Here is a 17,699-nt window from a genome sequence, read left to right as displayed (position 1 = left end):
TGGGGGTGGGGGGGGGGGGGGGGCAATAATGACAGAACCATGGAAGTCTCTCTTTTTTTAAAAAAAAAAATGCAGCCACGTTAGGGGAAATATGTTGAAGTAATCGTGGGTCAGTGTTACTTTTATTTAAATGTGTAGATTGGAATTTTTCCCCCTCTTGCATTGGCACCTCCTGAAAGTATGTATTGCCAACCAATTTCAAAATAAGGCTCGTAAAATGTTTGTTCCCAGCCTAGTAATTTGGAAAGAATCAGCAATTCACATTAACTGTGCCATGCATTGTGAGGTACTGACTGAGGGGACCGGTCATTTCGACAAGGCGATTAACAATGCGACCAACAAAGCTGCAATAGGGAGAGCTGATTTGCAGGGTTGTGCAGCTTTGTGCTACTTCCTGTTCTGTTGCACTGGGAGTGGAGTTAATTTTTAATCGGCAAGGTTGAGTCACCGTGCATTTCATTTATAAACTTCAATTTGTGCCGAGTGGCTTTTGGCAATTGTCGCAGTCAAGTTGCATGTTAAATCTGTAACTCTACTTCTCTGGTAACTCTCTTTGTTTAGGCTGGTTTGTGGTGGCAGGACTTCAAAGCTCAAAACAGATGTTGATCTGCATAGTAACTTGACACATTCCACCTTTATTCCAATGCTTTACCTCCATGCAGAAAATTATATTTTACACTTGCATTGTTTTTTGCTTTCGTTCTGCTTTTCCCTAAATATATTCCTACAAAGACAGATGAAAAGAGCTTGAGTTCTGCAATTTGAGATTGTATTGTATTCAATGCCACACCTCTCCACTTCCCTTTTTTTAACCTGAATGCCTCCGATGTTAAAATTGTAACCACTTTTGTCTACCCCTCGCGAAAGGTTTTTTCAAAAAAACAGAAATACAGTCTGAGTTTTTTTCCAAAGCTCTTGAGCCTGAAATGTCCATGACGTAACGGTCTCTGAGGAGGAAGTTGAGAAGAAAGGAATCTTGTGCTTGGAGTCATTCCAGGAGTAGACATGTCCTACTGCAATGATTTCTGTGCCGTTAAGAATGAATTTATTGATTTGGCTGCTCCCTCGACCAAAGACTAAGGGCTGGACACGCCCCTTTTTGGGGGAAAAAAAAAACCTGTTCCAAAATGAAACTATTCTAACTGGCTAGAACTGGAGCAAACTAAATGCTGAGAATTGCAATGGCTAAGATACTCCATTCGAAACCAGTTGCTCCAAAAAAATTAGGAGCAACTCAGGCCAAAATCTGACCCCGATGTGTGTAGTCGTGTTGCCCCCCTCCCCCCTCAATACTCAAAAGGCAAACTCTGGATGAGTCTTTAAACCTTCCCCCTAATCCAGTTCTAAAGTTAGCTCATCAGATTAGCCTGGCTATTGACGGGTACGCAGTCTTTATAAGCAGACAGCTGGCTGCCGATTGCTATAGTTCTGAAATTGAGTGTGTTGAGTTGAAGGCAGACTTCATGGAGACAATGGGATAAATATTGTCTCAAGGGGGAGGTTGAAAGGAGGGTAGAGGCTGGGGAGGTGGGGTGGGGGGATGAAATTCTACCGAGATACCCAGTGATCATCACCACCAGGTGCAATGGCGGTGGGCCGGGGGTGCGTTGCGGGGGGGTGGGGGCGCGTGCAGACAGACAATCTTGTCCCATCTCCAGGGAGGACTGGCTCGCCTGGAAATAAATCAACTCCTTTTTTCAAATGAGTATTTGAGTCACCAGATGCATCCAGGTGAGCACTGATTTTGAAGTGGGATGGTTTTGTGTTCTAATAACTCATTTCTGTTGGTATACCAAACTTGTCTTGCTTTCTGTATGTAGTTCTTTGAAAATGTTGAAATTAATTTATTAAAATGTAGTCTGAAGTCAAACTGTAATGTTAATGAAGTTTGCTGTCATTTTAAGAGCTAATCTCTTTCCCTCCCCCACCCCCCCCCCCCCAAACTAATTTATCAGACTCCTGACTAACATTATTCGTGCGTTATCACATGATTCGATGCTTCACATAAAATGAATTGCTGTCCAGTTCAGTCACTATTTTAAGAAAGCGGGGTTGCTATTCGATGCACAGCAATGTTTTATAAACAGCGATCATTGAGAGAATGCAGCTAAATGAAGCCCATGATCTGTTAACTGCACAAAGCTGATTGGCCATGAATCTCTCAAGCTCACTGCATGACTATGCTTGGAGTTGGTTGTGGTTTTTTTAATTGGTTTCTTCTCTCGTTTCCTGCACATTGTGGCTGCTGCCTCTGTTTTGTTTCCCCTATGTGGTTTAGAACCTGCTGTCCCTTCAACCTTTTATTCTTCAAGTTCTTAGTCTCAAAGGGGACCCTCTGACATTCGGAACCCTTATATCCTAAAGATAATGGCAAATTCAGATGGTGACAGGTGCTGAATTCTCAGACGAGGAACTTATTTTTTTTTAAGAAAAAGGAAGTACAATTGAATAGCATATAAGGAAGTTAAGAAACGGGTTGGAAAAGTAGAGATTAAGATTGAGGGAGTATAAAACGTGTTGTGAAAGCCGTTTTTTATAAATTGTATATTTGGAGTAATCCGGTGAGGGAAACTGTAGGACATCTGAAAGATTCCATGGGTGATGCAGTAGCAAGTGATCAATATCCGAAACTACTTCTGTGTGTGTCTTCAGAGGAAACTAGAAGTTTCCTTTCCAATAGAGGGAGAACCAGACTATTTATAAATTACAATTCAGAAGGTAACGGACGGGTTGAGAGCACTGTACTGAGAACGCAGCCCAATGGACATCCTAGAGTACATAAGGAAATGGCCGATGAATTCCAACGCAAACTTGGGCATTTTTAAGGATTCATTAGAAACCAAACTAGTGCTCCAGAATTGGAGAAGGATAAGCATGGCAATCCATAAAAGTGGCGACTTTCCTTCAAGCGATGTGGGTGTCACTGGCAAGGCTGGCATTTATTGCCCATCCATAATTGCCCTTGAGAGGTTGCTGGTGAGCTGCCGCCTTGGTCCACTGCAGTCTGTGTGGTGAATGTATTCTCTCAGTGCTGACTTTGTTATAGCTAGGCCATTTCAGAGGGCAGTTAAGTCAACCACATTATTGTGGGTTTGGAGTCACACGTAGGCCGGACCAGGTAAGGATGGCCAATTTCCTTCTCTTAAGGACACTCATGAACCAGTTGGGTTTGTCTGACAATCTGGTTGTTTCATGGATCCCATTACTGATGCTAGCTTTTTAATTCCAGATTTTATTTAATTAACAATTTAAACTCCCCCAGCTGCCGAGATGGGATTTGAACTCTTGTCTAGTGGATTATTAGTCCAGGCCTCTGGATTACTTGTCCAGTAACATTACCGCTATGCTACCCGACCCGACAGCCTGTGCCTCTGTAGTAGGTCAAACATGGAGGCCATCTGAAAGAGGGAAACACTTGGAGGTATTCATTTTCGTTGTAGTTCATTTTAGATTGCCAGTGATGGAGGGAGAAAAAGCACCTTGTATCAATTAAACAGCCCATACTGAAATACCCCCAAGGATATGCTGTTAAAATTCTCAGGATTTTTGTTTGTAAATCTTGAGTGATCCAGTAAAATGGAAGCTGTCAATCATGTAGGAATTTTGCTGTGAGCAGCTACAGTAAAGGGAAGGTGTTGGATGAGTGAAATGCTGTTTGTTGTTAGTGCACCTGTGAGCAGTGCGTATTTGCATATAGAAACATAAAAACATAGAAAATAGGTGCAGGAGTCGGCCATTCAGCACTTCGAGCCTGCACTACCATTCAATGAGATCATGGCTGATCATTCACCTCAGTACCCCTTTCCTGCTTTCTCTCCATATCCCTTGATCCCTTTAGCCGTAAGGGCCATATCTAACTCTCTCTGGAATATATCCAATGAACTGGCATCAACAACTCTCTGCGGCAGGGAATTCCACAGGTTAACAACTCTGAGTGAAGAAGTTTCTCCTCATCTCGGTCCTAAATGGCTTACCCCTTATCCTTAGACTCTGTCCCCTGATTCTGGACTGCCTCCAACATTGGGAAGATTCTTCCTGCATCTAACCTGCCCAGTCCCATCAGAATTTTATGTTTCTATGAGATCCCCCTCATCCTTCTAAACTCCAGTGAATACAGGCCCAGTCGATTTTAGTCTCTCCTCATATGTCAGTCCTGCCATCCCGGGAATCGGTCTGGTGAACTTTCGCTACACTCCCTCAATAGCAAGAACGTCCTTCCTCAGATTAGGGACCAAAACTGAACACAATATTCCAGGTGGGGCCTCACCAAGGCCCTGCACAACTGCAGTAAGACTTCCCTGCGCCTATACTCTCAAACCCGAGCTATGAAAGCCAACATACTATTTGCCGCCTTCACCGCCTGCTGTACCTGCATGCCAATTTTCAGTGACTGATGAACCATGACACCCAGGTCTAGTAGCACCTCCCCTTTTCCTAATCCGCTGCCATTCAGATAATATTTTGCCTTCGTGTTTTTGCCACCAATGTGGATAACCTCACATTTATCCACGTTATACTGCATCTGCCACGTGTTTGCCCACTCACCTAACCTGTCCAAGTCACCCTGCAGCCTTTTAGCGTCCTCCTCACAGCTCCCACCGCCTCCCAGCTTATATTGAGAGCATCAGTGTGGTAACTGGGTGTACAACCTTCCAGCCTTGTATAGCAATTGGATAGCTTCACCTTCAGTAAATCAACTAATCTGAAATTCATTTCATCTTGGAGATGCTTTTCTCTTGACCTGAACATGGCAATATCTGCATCTCGCCACTATAATTAGAAGGGGCAGAAAAATAACTTTATAAAACTGTCCTGATGCGAGTAACCACGTGAGTCCTCCCAATTAAATATTCCCTTGAGTGGAAATGAAGTTGTCGTCCCTCCCCCTCGCTTGCTAAATCACGTTCGCCATGTTTGTTGAGTGGATACAGAGAATGTTTCCACTTGTGGGAAATCGCATAACTAGATGCCATCAATATAAGAGTCACCAAGAAATCCAATAGGGAATTCAGAAGAAAATTTTTTACCCAAAGAATGGTGAGAATGTGGCACTCGCTACCACAGGGAGTAACTGAAGGCAATAGTATTGATGCATTTAAGGGGAGGCTAGACAAGCATATAAGGCAGAAGGGAATAAAGGGTTATGCTGATAGATTTAGATGAGGAAAGACTGGAGGAGGCTCGAGTGGAAAATAAACACTGGCTTGGGCTGAATGGCCTGCTTCTGTGCCGTATATCCTATGAAGTATCACTACCAGTCAATCACGCTGGTGGCAGACTTTGGGACATCTGACTCCCAATTTTAGTCCCTCCTGGCTACAACTGGTGGCTTCCAGTCTGCATGTCAACAAACAATATTGGCTTTTCAGCCCCTGCCCATTGAAGAGCCAGAACTGAATGGTAACAAAGCTGGGATCATTGGCTGTGATGAGGAGCGAATAGCTTCAGAATGAAATAGACTGGGGAAGGCAATCCAATCTAGAGCTGCCACCTCGACACAGGGACATTGATGGTCTATCAAAGGTCTTGGGTTCAGAGCTGAACAGGTGAGGTGGTACAATGCAGCCTCCCTGTTCTTTGTAGCAACCTTCAAGTCGGAAGGGCAGGTGGCTGCTTTCTCTGGTAGTGAAGCTTTAGCTGGGCACTTTTTTTTGTTTAGTTACTATACTTGTTTTAATTGGAAGAAAACTTGTGTGTCTGCAATGTAATTCCTATCACTGCAACACATGTCAGAGCCCACTTGAAAAGGAATTCTTTTTTTAATTGGGACAGTCCTGTATTGTAGCAAATTATATTTGGCTCTGGGTTACTTATTTTCAACCAAATTTTTTTCTTGTGTATATGCAATTGTGCCAAGGATAATCATACTCCTAAGGACACATGGTGTGGTACTGAAGTGCCGCCCTTGGAAAGCAGAACCTAGCCGACTCCATAAACTTCCAACCTTCAAACCTGTGCCCTGGGGACACATCAGAGAGACCAACCTGTTTAAGAATGAGCGAGATTATGCGCGTAATGAAATTATAATATAAGACATGCCTGCATATTTGGTCTCTGCTGCTCGCATTGCCAACTGACTGGAATCCAAATGGGAGGCACAGACTGTCTCCTGCTCACCGGAATATGGCATGCTAAAACCTGACCTCACCTCTACAAAATATTTTTGCGTAATTTTTTTAAATTGTAGTCTTCTCCCGTTCGCGTTGTTGGTGTCAATAATTACTGTGTGCAGGCAGGAATTGCTAACACTGATTTTTATTTAAGAATTTGAGCAAAGCACATCCATGTGACTGAGCTTTAAATTATTTGGCCCTTATTGGCAATGAATGAGATCCCCAATGATTCTATTGGAGAAATGTGGCTAGTATTTGTAATTTTGACTTTTTTTTTTGTATAGTTTTGTGAGACTAATGCCTCACAGATTGAGCTTTCATTCAAAGTCATTTATTCTTGTGTTGTACAGGGCCTTGGTGAGACCACACCTTGAATATTGTGTACAATTTTGGTCTAATCTGAGGAAGGGCATTCTTGCGATTTGAGGGAGTGCAGCGAAGGTTCACCAGGCTGGTTCCTGGGATGGCAGGACTGACATATGAAAGACTGGATCGACTAGGCTTATATTCACTGGAATTTAAGAATGAGAGGGGATCTCATAGAAACATATAAAATTCTGACAGGATTGGACAGGTTAGATCAAGGAAGAATGTTCCCGGTGTTGGGGAAGTCCAGAACTAGGAGTCACAGTCTAAGGATAAGGGGTAAGCCATCTAGGACCGAGATGAGAAACCTTTTCACCCAGATAATTGTGAACCTGTGGAATTCTCTACCACAGAACATTGTTGAAACCAGTTCGTTGGATATATTCAAAAGGGAGTTCGATGTGGTCCTTTTTATAGCTAAAGGGATCAAGGGCTATGGAGAGAAAGCAGGAATGGGGTACTGAAGCTGCATGATCAGCCATGATATTGAATGGTGGTGCAGGCTCGAAGGGCCGAATGGCTTACACCTGCACCTATTTTCTGTGTTTCTAAATGCAGCTCTTAATCCACAGTGCAAAAGTGAGCAAGTTTGGTTCTAATTAGAGTCTTGCCCTAGGTTGACATGGAAAGTTACACAAGGAATGCTTTTGAGGTCGGCAGAGTAGAGGTAGTGTTCTCACTATGCTACATTCTACCTCCATCTTGGAGTGCTTGATGCAAACACCAAAAGTAGAGTGGAAAGTTTGTTTTCTCCTGTCACTAACATTCCTCACCTTGATGCATGCACGCAAACTTAACCCCCCCAAAAAAAATATTTGCCTTGTACATACTATTTAGTGACTGAATTGGAATGCTTGTCCATAATTAATTTATCACTTATGTTGCTTGAGCTTGCTTGTAGTCTTTCACAAAGCCGAGACCTTTAGTTACACAAGTTTCTCTGATCTATTAAAAGAGCCTCTCTTTTTTCGTAAATAATAACAATTTCCTTATGCAGCGAATTGCTAGATTTCCATCACTTGTGTTTGGAGGGTGATGCTCTCTTGTACTTAGTCAGTTATTGATCATTTTGGACTAAATATTGAAGTAAAACCACGAATGGAATTGTGCGTGCTTCCTTCTTGACTGTTTCATAGTACCGCCTGGACATGTTTACGTACTTAACCAAAATCGATGAACTGAATGCAACTTAAGAACTGAGCATGGCTGTTGGGCCGACCAAAGGCTTCTGTTTTTGATTAACCTACCCTACCACCTACTTTTTCACCATATTCCTCGAGCTTGCCTTTACACCAGTCAGTACATGTGTACACACAGGGTGCATATCTAGGAAAGTTGACTTGTCTGTGTGCACACCAAGTGTTTTCTACTAAAGCACATGCCCCATTCTTCAACCCCAGCAATTTGTTATTGACTCCAGTGGAAAAGGCTTCACTTGATAGAGATGTTACTCTAGGATGCCGAGAATGTTTTTACGAGGCATGACCCTGTTTTCTGACTCTATGGTGTGATAGTTTGAATCTCTGTGCAACAGGGCAGGCTGGTCCCCAGCGGTACAAACATTTTAAGACGCTACACTTTGGCACGATTTTTCTGCCAAGTTGCTAAGGACCATCTGCTTTAACACCAAGAACAAGGGCATCTTTTTAGTACAAATCATTGCTCCTCATTCCTTGTTAAGTCTTGTAATGGAACATAGTTACGAGGCTCCTCCCAATATTACGTGCAACAGAAGCCAAGATCTTTTTTTGTTGCAGGTTCTGGAGACCACCTGATCGGGAAAAACAAATTACAACATTGCTTTCTGTCTGGATTGTTTTGTTTAATGATATAAGGACCATCTTTGTCCACAATCCGCAATGTGACTGAGTGTGGTCATTATTGAAAAACATACAAAAATAAATGTACTTTATAGAAAGCAATGGGGGGGGAAATAAACCAGATGATAGGCCTATAATTTGTAGTAGAGTGGGAATAAAACAGAACAGAATTTCATGTTTTGTATTAAATTTCAATATGTTGTAGCTGTTGGAACCTTGGTTCGTATCTGCAATTTTATATTGGCAGGGAGAGCACAACATTTTTGCCAATGTGAAGATAATTGTGTAGAGAATGGGGGTAAAATACCTTATCCATGTGTTTTGTGATAATCATCTTCGGCCCAACACTGCTGTCATGTATGTACTTTTGGGATCACGAGCCACTAGATGGCGCCATTGGGCTGTGTGCGCAGCCCAAGTATAAAAGGCCAGCCATTTTGTTGTATATTCGCCACTGGGCCTTAATAAATCAGAGCCAAGGTTATACCTCCTTGAAGTTAAACCGTACTCAGTCTAACAGTTATTGCGCACACACAACAATTGCCATCTGAGAGTAAATACAAAACTCAGCAATAGTTAATGGGACTGGTTTATGGGCACGTGATCCTTTGCTGTTGCAGCATCAAAGTCCTATGATGTCTAGTTATCTACCTTTATCATTGGTGTACTATCAGCACAAAGACTGCAGTGGTTCAAGAAGGTCCACCACTACCTTTTTCAGAGCATCTGGGGATGGGCAGTGTATGTGACCTTGCCAACACTGCCCACATTCAGAGAACAAATATTTTTTTAAACTGAGAGCATGATCTCCTCCTGTCCAAAGTGGGCATACTCCAATTCTAAGGCAGAGACTTGGAATAAGAGAACTGTTATGTATTTAAACATTGTAACTGTGTAACATTTGCCACCAGACGGCGCAACTGTTGGAGACCCAAGGATCACCTGCACACCTTGTGCAAGGGGGTATAAAAGGTTGTCTGCCATGCTGCTTCGGCACTCTGGAGTTGTATTAATGAGACTAAGGTCACATCAGTTTTAGCTCACAGTACTCAGTCTTGTTGAGTTCTTCCATACTTAACAGGAGCCTGGTCTGGATTTTGCTTATTGGTTTTACCTTATGTAGGCAAAGATAATTGCAATGAGGAAGAAAGAGAGATCTTTTTTTTTTTAAACACTGCGCACTGATTTCTTTAGGTTCTCACAATGGTTTACCATCCGGAATTTGAAAATGCTGGTAAGGAACCTGGTCTGCAGATCTGGAGGGTTGAAAAGTTGGACCTTGTCGCTGTGCCCAAAAACCTCCATGGCGACTTCTTCACGGGGGATGCCTATCTTGTAATGCGCACCATCCAACAGCGGTCCGGGAACTTGCAGTATGATCTGCATTTCTGGCTGGGTGAGTGCTAATCTTTCAAACCTCTTGCTGTTCATCCTCTGCGATTGCACGCTGTACTGTTGCTATATTTGTATTGTAGTCGGCGCGCTTCTCTCTCTCTGGAAATGTCATTCAGGTAACGTGCCAAATGCTATCTGATTGAATTCCTGATGCGTAGTAGTTATGTTAGATGCACAGCGAGAGGATTTCACGTCAACACTGGGTAATAAAGTAAGCCAGATGTTGCAGGATTTTGTAACCGCCTGAACATAAGAATTATGAGTAGGCCATTTGGCCCCTTGAATCTGCTCTGCCATTCAATGAGATCATGGCTGATCATATACCTCAAGTGTCTCTTCCTGCACTATCCCCATATCCCTTGACTTCTTTAAAATGCAAAAATTTATCCATCGGTCTGTCTTGAATATACTCAGACTGAATTTAACACGCAAATATTTGGCTCCTTGCAAATTACTAGTAATTTTCTGCATAAAATCCCCCTCCTATTTTTAGTGCACTGGTTAATGCATTGCATTAAATTCCGATTAACTCATTTTATTTAAAAGTAACTTTGTTAAAATAACTTGTGCAAGTATTTGAGCAGTGCATTAAATGTCAAGTACAGAAATTTCAATTTGTTAATTTCTTGTGTGACAACATTTCTGATGCTTTTCTTTGTTCAGAAATCTCTTCACAGCTACAGGCTCCTCCTGAGACTGAAGGAGGCTGATCTTCTACCTCAACTCCACCTTCCTGTACCATCCCCATGTCCCGTGACTCCTTTTTTAATATCTCAAAAATCTAGCGATCTCTGTCTTGAATATGCTAACAACTGAGCCTCCACAGCCCACTGGGGTAGAGAATTCCAAAGACCAATGCACCAGCTAAACACATGGTGAGAAGTTTCTCCTCATCTCCGTCCTAAATGGCCAACCCCTTATTCTGAGACACTGACCCCTGGTTCTCGACTCCAGAGCCAGGGGGAAACCACCTCAATGCATCTACCCTGTCGAGCCCTGCAAGAATCGTGTATGTTTCAGTGTCCAAGTAAGTTGTGGCTGATAAGTAGAGACTCCATGCTCCCACTGCCATAGAGGCTTTAAGTAGAAGGGCTGCTCCAATGTCTACAGCTTAACTCCTGAACGTTGGGTGAGTTGCCTCGCCGTCAAAAGTTCTGATGAAGGATCCCACCTTGAACGTTTTGTATTCCAGATGCTGGCTGACGTACATTTCCAGTATTTGCATTTCATCCGCACCCAATCCTTGTTTCAAGCCCCCAGGAGCAGTTGGCCACATACACTGCACTACTTGTGAAGGCCACCATTGCCCTGAACTTTAATACCCGAGTCCTTGCGGCACCAATGAGGGACATCTCTGGAGTCGGCCACTTTGGTTGTTTGTCTTTTGGACAACTGATGCTTTCTTTCCAACACAATGGAGGCATCACCGACAGCAAGCGATGTTGGAAGTGAATTAATCTTCACTTGTGTGTAGTGATGTACGTGTTGAGTTTTGCTGGTGTTAGTCTTTGTGCCGTGAATGTTTCTGTGCTTGTGTGTGCAACGCCTCCATTTCAAAATTCTCATACTTATTTTTAAATCCCTCCATGGCCTCGCCCCTCCCTATCTCTGTAATCTCCTCCTGCCCCATAACCCCCCAATCCTGATGTTATGTATTTAACCCCTTGTAACCTGCATCACACCTGACCACCAGAGGGCCTACCTGTTGGAGTTCCAAGGGATTCCAGCATCCCTTGGGAGCACAGTATATGAGCAGGCCACCCACTCAGAAATCTTAATAAAGGAGCTAAGGTCACACTTGCTCATTACACACAGTAGTCAGTCTGACCAGTTATTATGAGTGTAACACCCACGATATCTGCGCTCCTCTAATTTCTGCTCGCGAGCATCCCTGATTATAATCGCTCAACCATTGGTGGCCGTGCCTTCTGTTGCCTGGGCCCCAAGCTCTGGTACTCCCCGTCTAAACCCCTCTGCTTCTCTACACCCCTACCCTCCTTTTAAGATGCTCCTTAAAACCTACCTCTTTGACCAAGCTTTTGGTCACCTGCCCTAATTTCTACTTGTGTGGCTTGGTGTCAATTTAATTTAAAAAAAAAAATGTAAAACTTTTTTTAAAATCTCTAATTCTGTGAAGCACCTTGGGACATTTCACTACATTATTGGCGCTATATAAATTACAAGTTGTGTGTCCGACAACTGATTATTCCCCTAGAGCCAGTGCCACTGGTGAATGGATCTATAGCCAAGTGGCAAGCTGCAGGGGACCCAGGACTAGATGAATCTTTGACAAATCCTGATGTACTTCCAACAGTATTGGAGGAGGCTATTTTTGTTTTTCTGGAGCTGGTATGGTTTCAATGCTTTCAAGTGTGATTGTACTCCCCCCTACTCAGGCCTATGTGAGGACCTAGAAAAGCCACAGGTGAGTGCCAACTAACTGTTCCTGTGCAGTGCCCCAGCCGTCCCTGCTGGAGAGCATTCCTCACCATGCCTATCGATCTGTCTCCGCGGAGTCCCATGGGCATTCATGAGGCCTCTGGACTCTCCCTCCATTGGTTATCTGTAGTCATTCTCCAAGTAGATTGACGCTGACTGAGTTGAGAAACAAGGCCTCTATTGCAGTGGGAGCATTCAGTAAGAAGGCTGCTCCTTTTTGTTTACAGCTTTCATGACCCCTGAGGCCAGGTTTATGACCACCTTCCATTGTCCAATGCAAGGACACCAGTGTGTATGTGTCCTGTTTTTATTCTGGCCACCATTTCAAAGCAGACTCACTTGAGATCTGCATCCCCACATGCTCCCAATGATGGACCTCTGCCCTACCAGTAGGTATCATCCACCACCCAAGCTGCTCCCCCCCCCCCCCCCCCCCCCCCCCCCTTGTGCTGGGGATTACTTCAAGTGGTGGATGATCATCTGGTTTGGGTGTTCGGTGACTGTGTGCTCTTACACTGTGAATAAATGCACATGGTAGTTTATGAATAAATAAGCACACCCGCACATAGGGATTGCCTTGTCATTGCACGCTGTGTTATGGGTATGGGCACAACTACTGCGAGTGGCCATGTTGGTCTTGCCTTGTTCAAATCATAGAATATCTGAATAATACGGAACATACCATATGTTGAACCACTAAATAAGGAGCATGTTCCTTTTTTTTCCCCCTATTTTATTTTAAACATGTGATTTCTCTTCACTTACCATCCGAGAATTATCCCTGATATCCCCTGCGCTTTCATACCTGGTTACGCCCCTGCTACATACCAGCCTGTAAAGACAGCATGCCTTCCGACCCCTCCCACCCTGACAGTTCCACAGTAGCTTCCTCCTTTTGATGTAATCTGCGATCCCTTGCTGTGCCACCCCACACATTCCAGCTAAGTGCCACTTTTGTGGATAGAAACCTGGTGTCTTGACCCATGGAAATTGCTTCATCTGTCTCTTCACCACCACAAATTATGGCATGTATATTTTAATTTAATTAACCATGCTATTTTCATTCCTGATGCCTTATCTGCTGCATTCTTAACATTTCTCTCCCATCAGTACAGTTTGATTTTTTTGCGTATCTATCTTTTACAGTTGCTAGTTGACAGTAAAATTCATGCACTGCCGTTGAGCTTTTATAAGCAATGCAATATTCTTGCCTGCATCCAGCTCTTTTTTAGTCACGGTTGATAGCGTTCACTACTTCTGTACTGTACTCCTACACACTCCCCTTCTCAATTATGTATTTGGGATCATTCAGCCCCAGCAAAAATGTTTCACAATGCCCCAGGACTTAGAATCAGCAACATCTGGAAGGAAGCTTTTGGGTCCATTATACCTGTTCTAGCTTTTTTGAAAGAGCTATCCAATTAGTCCCACTTCCCTGCTCTTTTTTTCCCCCAAATTTCTCTTTCAAAAAGAGAATTGGATATATATTTGAAAGTTTATTGAATCTGCTTCCACCAACCTTTCAGGCAGTGCAATGCTTAAGTGACTCATTGGCAGAGTGTGAGGATCACTTGCTATTTTCCCATTCTTGTTCACAAAGTTACATTCTCAATAATATTTGAAAAATGTGAGTTCCCAAAACTTTAATGGTTCATTGATTGCACCAAAAAAATTACTCTTGTGCGCAAGTGCCAGTCCCTTGTCACTGCTGGTCAGGGGATTCTCTTTAGCTAATGGTGTATGTATGTACATGCTGTTTGTAACCACCAGATGGTGTCACTGTTGGAGGCCACTGAGCAGCATGCACATGGTGCTGCTCTGGTATAAAAGGCCAGCCATTTTGTGAGTCGGGCACTTTGGGCCGTAATAAAGCAGAAGCAAGGTTATACCTTCAGTTAAATAGTACTCAGTTTGTTTTTTATTGCATACATAACCAGTGACTTGTATATTTTCAGCCCTAATTAGTTTTATTTTTCCCCTTCTGATGAGCAGGAGATTCATGTTCCCAGGATGAGAAGGGAGCTGCTGCCATATTCACTGTGCAGATGGATGACTATCTTAATGGAACGCCCATCCAGTACAGAGAGGTTCAGGGCCATGAGTCTAACGTCTTCCTGGGCAACTTCAAGTCTGGCATTAAATACAAGGTAAAGATTTGTCTGTAATGGAAGAAGACAGTAACTTGATTCAATGCTTGCCAATGAATGAGGTCAGTGTTCAGCCTTTGGCTTTGGTACATCATTTCCTTGAGTCAATGCAAGGCCTCAAATGCAGCCTTGACAACGGTTTAACCACTTCCTATCCTTTTGTTACTCTGCCTTAACAGTTTTAAAAAATATATTATTTATAAGCTTTTATTAATGCAAGAAGCAACAAACCAGAGGAACACTAGCTGAATTAAATATAAATAAGTAGACCATTCAGAATGGTGGTGTATGCCAAGGGTTATTTAAAGTACATCAGCACTGTTGATGATTTGAGGTTTTCCAGCTGGGTCTTTTGAAGCTGAAGGCTGTCCACAGATGATAAAAGTTCTGTACAGAGTAGGGTTTGTTCCATACCAGCAAGATCAGTTTTATGCAGTCGGGAGCCAGTGATGGCAAACCCTGGGCTGCCTTGCCATGGGCCAGCAACTACAATCCTGATGCCACCCCCATATTCGAGGGGTTGAAAAGGAAGGGAAATGGGGGGGAAAGTGGATACGTGCATGATCTGAGCCAACAGCACTATATATATTTTTTCCCCTTTTATTAACCTACTGTTAATGAATGCTAATGGGGATATTGTGAAATAAAGGAAAGAGAATTCATTGTCAGAACACCAAGAAACTACTGAGTTTGCATCATACCCTGCTCCACCAACTTCCCGATTGCAGCAGGGGAGGGGACTGGTCAGGGTCAAGGAGGGGTGCTGAGCAAGGTCCAGGTATTTCCCCATGGGGATGGAGGAACCTCTTGCAGCACAAGACTTGCTGGTTTCCGAGACATCATTTGGAGGTCCAGGAGCATGTTGCATTCTCTGTCTGGATGGTGTGCACCACAATGAGCACAACTTGAGTGGATTGCAGGGGAGGGGAGAGGGGGTGCGAAGAACATAATTTATATATTTTTATAAAGGGAATGTTGGCTTCACAAAGAGGAATGAGTCAGTTATTGTGAAGATCGATTGCCCTTTGTGATCTCCCAGTGCCACACGATGGATCAGCAAGCAGCTCTTTGCCACTCTTTGATCAGTCATTCAGAGGTGTGAGTGGGTCCATATACATTTCTTTTTTCAAATTTGGACTCAACTCTCTGGTTAGAATTTGTGTTATGTCAACTATTTTAAAATATTTTCTATTTAATTAAATGTAAATGGCTGCCCCTTGCAGACTGCATTGTACTCTCTAATCCTTCTGCTCAAAATCAAGGTGTTGGCTTCTGCCATCAGCTGAGGGGAGCTCCCTAACCTGAGCTGAAGGAGCTGTTGGGTTGGGGGAATAGTGTTCTTTGTAAGCTTCCATTATCCTTCGCTCTTCAGTGATTGGCCAATAGGAGGTGTCCTTCAATAAGGCAGCATTGGTCTTGTTCGTTTATCCCAATCACTTAAATAAAGGGATACATTGCCTCACACAACGAGCCAAACCTGTCCAGTGAGGGCACGGGCGTTCAGAAGTTATTGGAGATTTGATGGTTTGCCACCACTGACTGGTACCGTTAGAGTGACAGCATTTAATCTGTTGGCAATGGGTTTGCAAATGTTATAAAGTAATGACTCAATGCTTTGGACGTCAATGAGACGACCGTCGGATGGTTTGATTGACTTTTTTTGCCCTCCCTTGTTTCACTGCAGGCTGGTGGGGTTGCATCCGGTTTCTCCCATGTGGTGCCCAACGAGGTCACTGTGCAACGGTTGCTCCATCTGAAGGGTCGCAGAGTGGTGCGAGCAACGGAGGTTCCCATGACCTGGGATAGCTTCAACAAAGGCGACTGTTTCATCGTTGACCTGGGAAATGTGAGTCCGAAAGTGTTTCACAAATCACCAATTCGCAGATCACCAATATTGTTTCGTCACCAAGTCTGACATTGCACATTTTGTTAATAACAAGGTGATCTAACCGTTTAAGCCAGCCGTGGCTCAGTGGATAGCACACTCACCACCTGAAGGTTGTGGGTTTAAGTCCCACTCCAGGGACTTGAGCACATAAACCTAGGCTGACACTCCAGTGCAGTGCTGAGGGAGTTCTGCACTCGGGTGCCGTCTTTCGGATGCGACGTTAAACAGAGGCCTTGTTTGCGCTCTCTGACGTAAAAGATCCCATGGCACGATTTCAAAGAGCAGGAGAGTTATCCCTGGTGCTCTTGCCAATATTTATCCCTCAAGCAACAGAACAAAAACAGATTATCTGGTCATTATCACATTGTTGTTTGTGGAAGCTTGCTGTGTGCAAGTTGGCTAGTGTTTCCTACATTACACTTCCAAAGTACTTCACTGGCTGTAAAGTGCTTTGAGACATCTGGTGGTCGTGAAAAATGCTATATAAATGCAAGTCTTTTACAAATCATTTGGTGTTCTGCAACTGGAATCTGAACAACCATTAATCTTGTTGGTACATGTAACAAACGTCCATTTTAAAAGGAATTCTGTTCACCTAATAAACCACATGTTATGCAGGGAGACATCGCCAATGTTCCTCTGGTCTATTCCTGTATTTTATGCTTCAAACAGCTGGTCAGAGGTGCGGCTGGGCAGCAGGCTTTTTTTTGTAGAATCTTTTGTAACTTTCTGTCTCCAGTCACAATGCCATTGAAAAGCCAGCTGCGAAGTGAGTATTCTGACATCTGATCGTTGTTGCACTTCAATGGAATGACATCCCAGTGCGACACTTCAGGTACTGCAGTAATATTACCAGCCAGCCTTCCCTTGGAAACACGCACAAAGTTAATGCCGTAATGGGGATGAAAGTTTTAAATTTGGACCCAGGCCCAAATTGGTGTCAGTAAAAGGTAGAGCAGGGCATATCCTGTTGCTGCAAATATTCAGTAGAATTTAGTGTATACTGAATAATACTTGACAAATAAAAAGCATGCAGATTGGAATTATTTACTCTTTGCAGTCAGCTGATGAAAGAAACACTAATAATGGTTGGCTTTCAAAAGGTGTGTGTGTATATATATATATATATATATATATATATATGGCCGGAACAAAAGGTTTCGTTGTGAGAAAATGATCGACTCAAACAATGTTCAAGCTCATTTTGTGGGGGGGGGGGGGGATTGCACGACAACATTGTGGTCACTTGAATTTCTGACCTATTTGTGTGTACATCTCATTGTGCCAGCAGGCCCCTCCCCCATCCTTTTTCATTGAGGTTGGCAAGTTTGACTTTTTTTCTCTCTCTCTCTCTCTCTCTCTCTCTCTCTCTCTCTTTTTCTCTCTCTCTCTCTCTCTTTTCTCTCTCTCTCTCTCTCTTTTCTCTCTCTCTCTCTCTCTCTCTTTTCTCTCTCTCTCTCTTTTCTCTCTTTTCCCTCTCTCTCTCTCTCTCTCTCTTTCCCTCTCTCTCTCTCTCTCTCTCTTTTCCCTC

General features: G+C 43.4%; 1 protein-coding gene across 2 annotated transcripts in view; it reads left to right on the top strand.

The window, feature by feature from the left end:
- Nucleotides 1–17,699, top strand: part of LOC139232425 (gelsolin-like) — an 80,527-nt gene that overhangs the window by 12,190 nt on the left and 50,638 nt on the right. For both annotated transcript variants that reach the window (XM_070862582.1, XM_070862581.1), the window contains exons 2-4: nt 9,494–9,695; nt 14,126–14,280; nt 15,965–16,126. In XM_070862582.1, coding sequence (XP_070718683.1) covers nt 9,503–9,695; nt 14,126–14,280; nt 15,965–16,126 — 510 coding nt within the window. In that variant the 5' untranslated portion in view covers nt 9,494–9,502. The remainder of the gene's footprint in view (nt 1–9,493; nt 9,696–14,125; nt 14,281–15,964; nt 16,127–17,699) is intronic.

Source organism: Pristiophorus japonicus, chromosome 20, assembly GCF_044704955.1.
Source record: "Pristiophorus japonicus isolate sPriJap1 chromosome 20, sPriJap1.hap1, whole genome shotgun sequence".
Lineage (NCBI taxonomy): Eukaryota > Metazoa > Chordata > Chondrichthyes > Pristiophoridae > Pristiophorus > Pristiophorus japonicus.
This window is presented reverse-complemented; position numbering and strand designations above follow the sequence as displayed.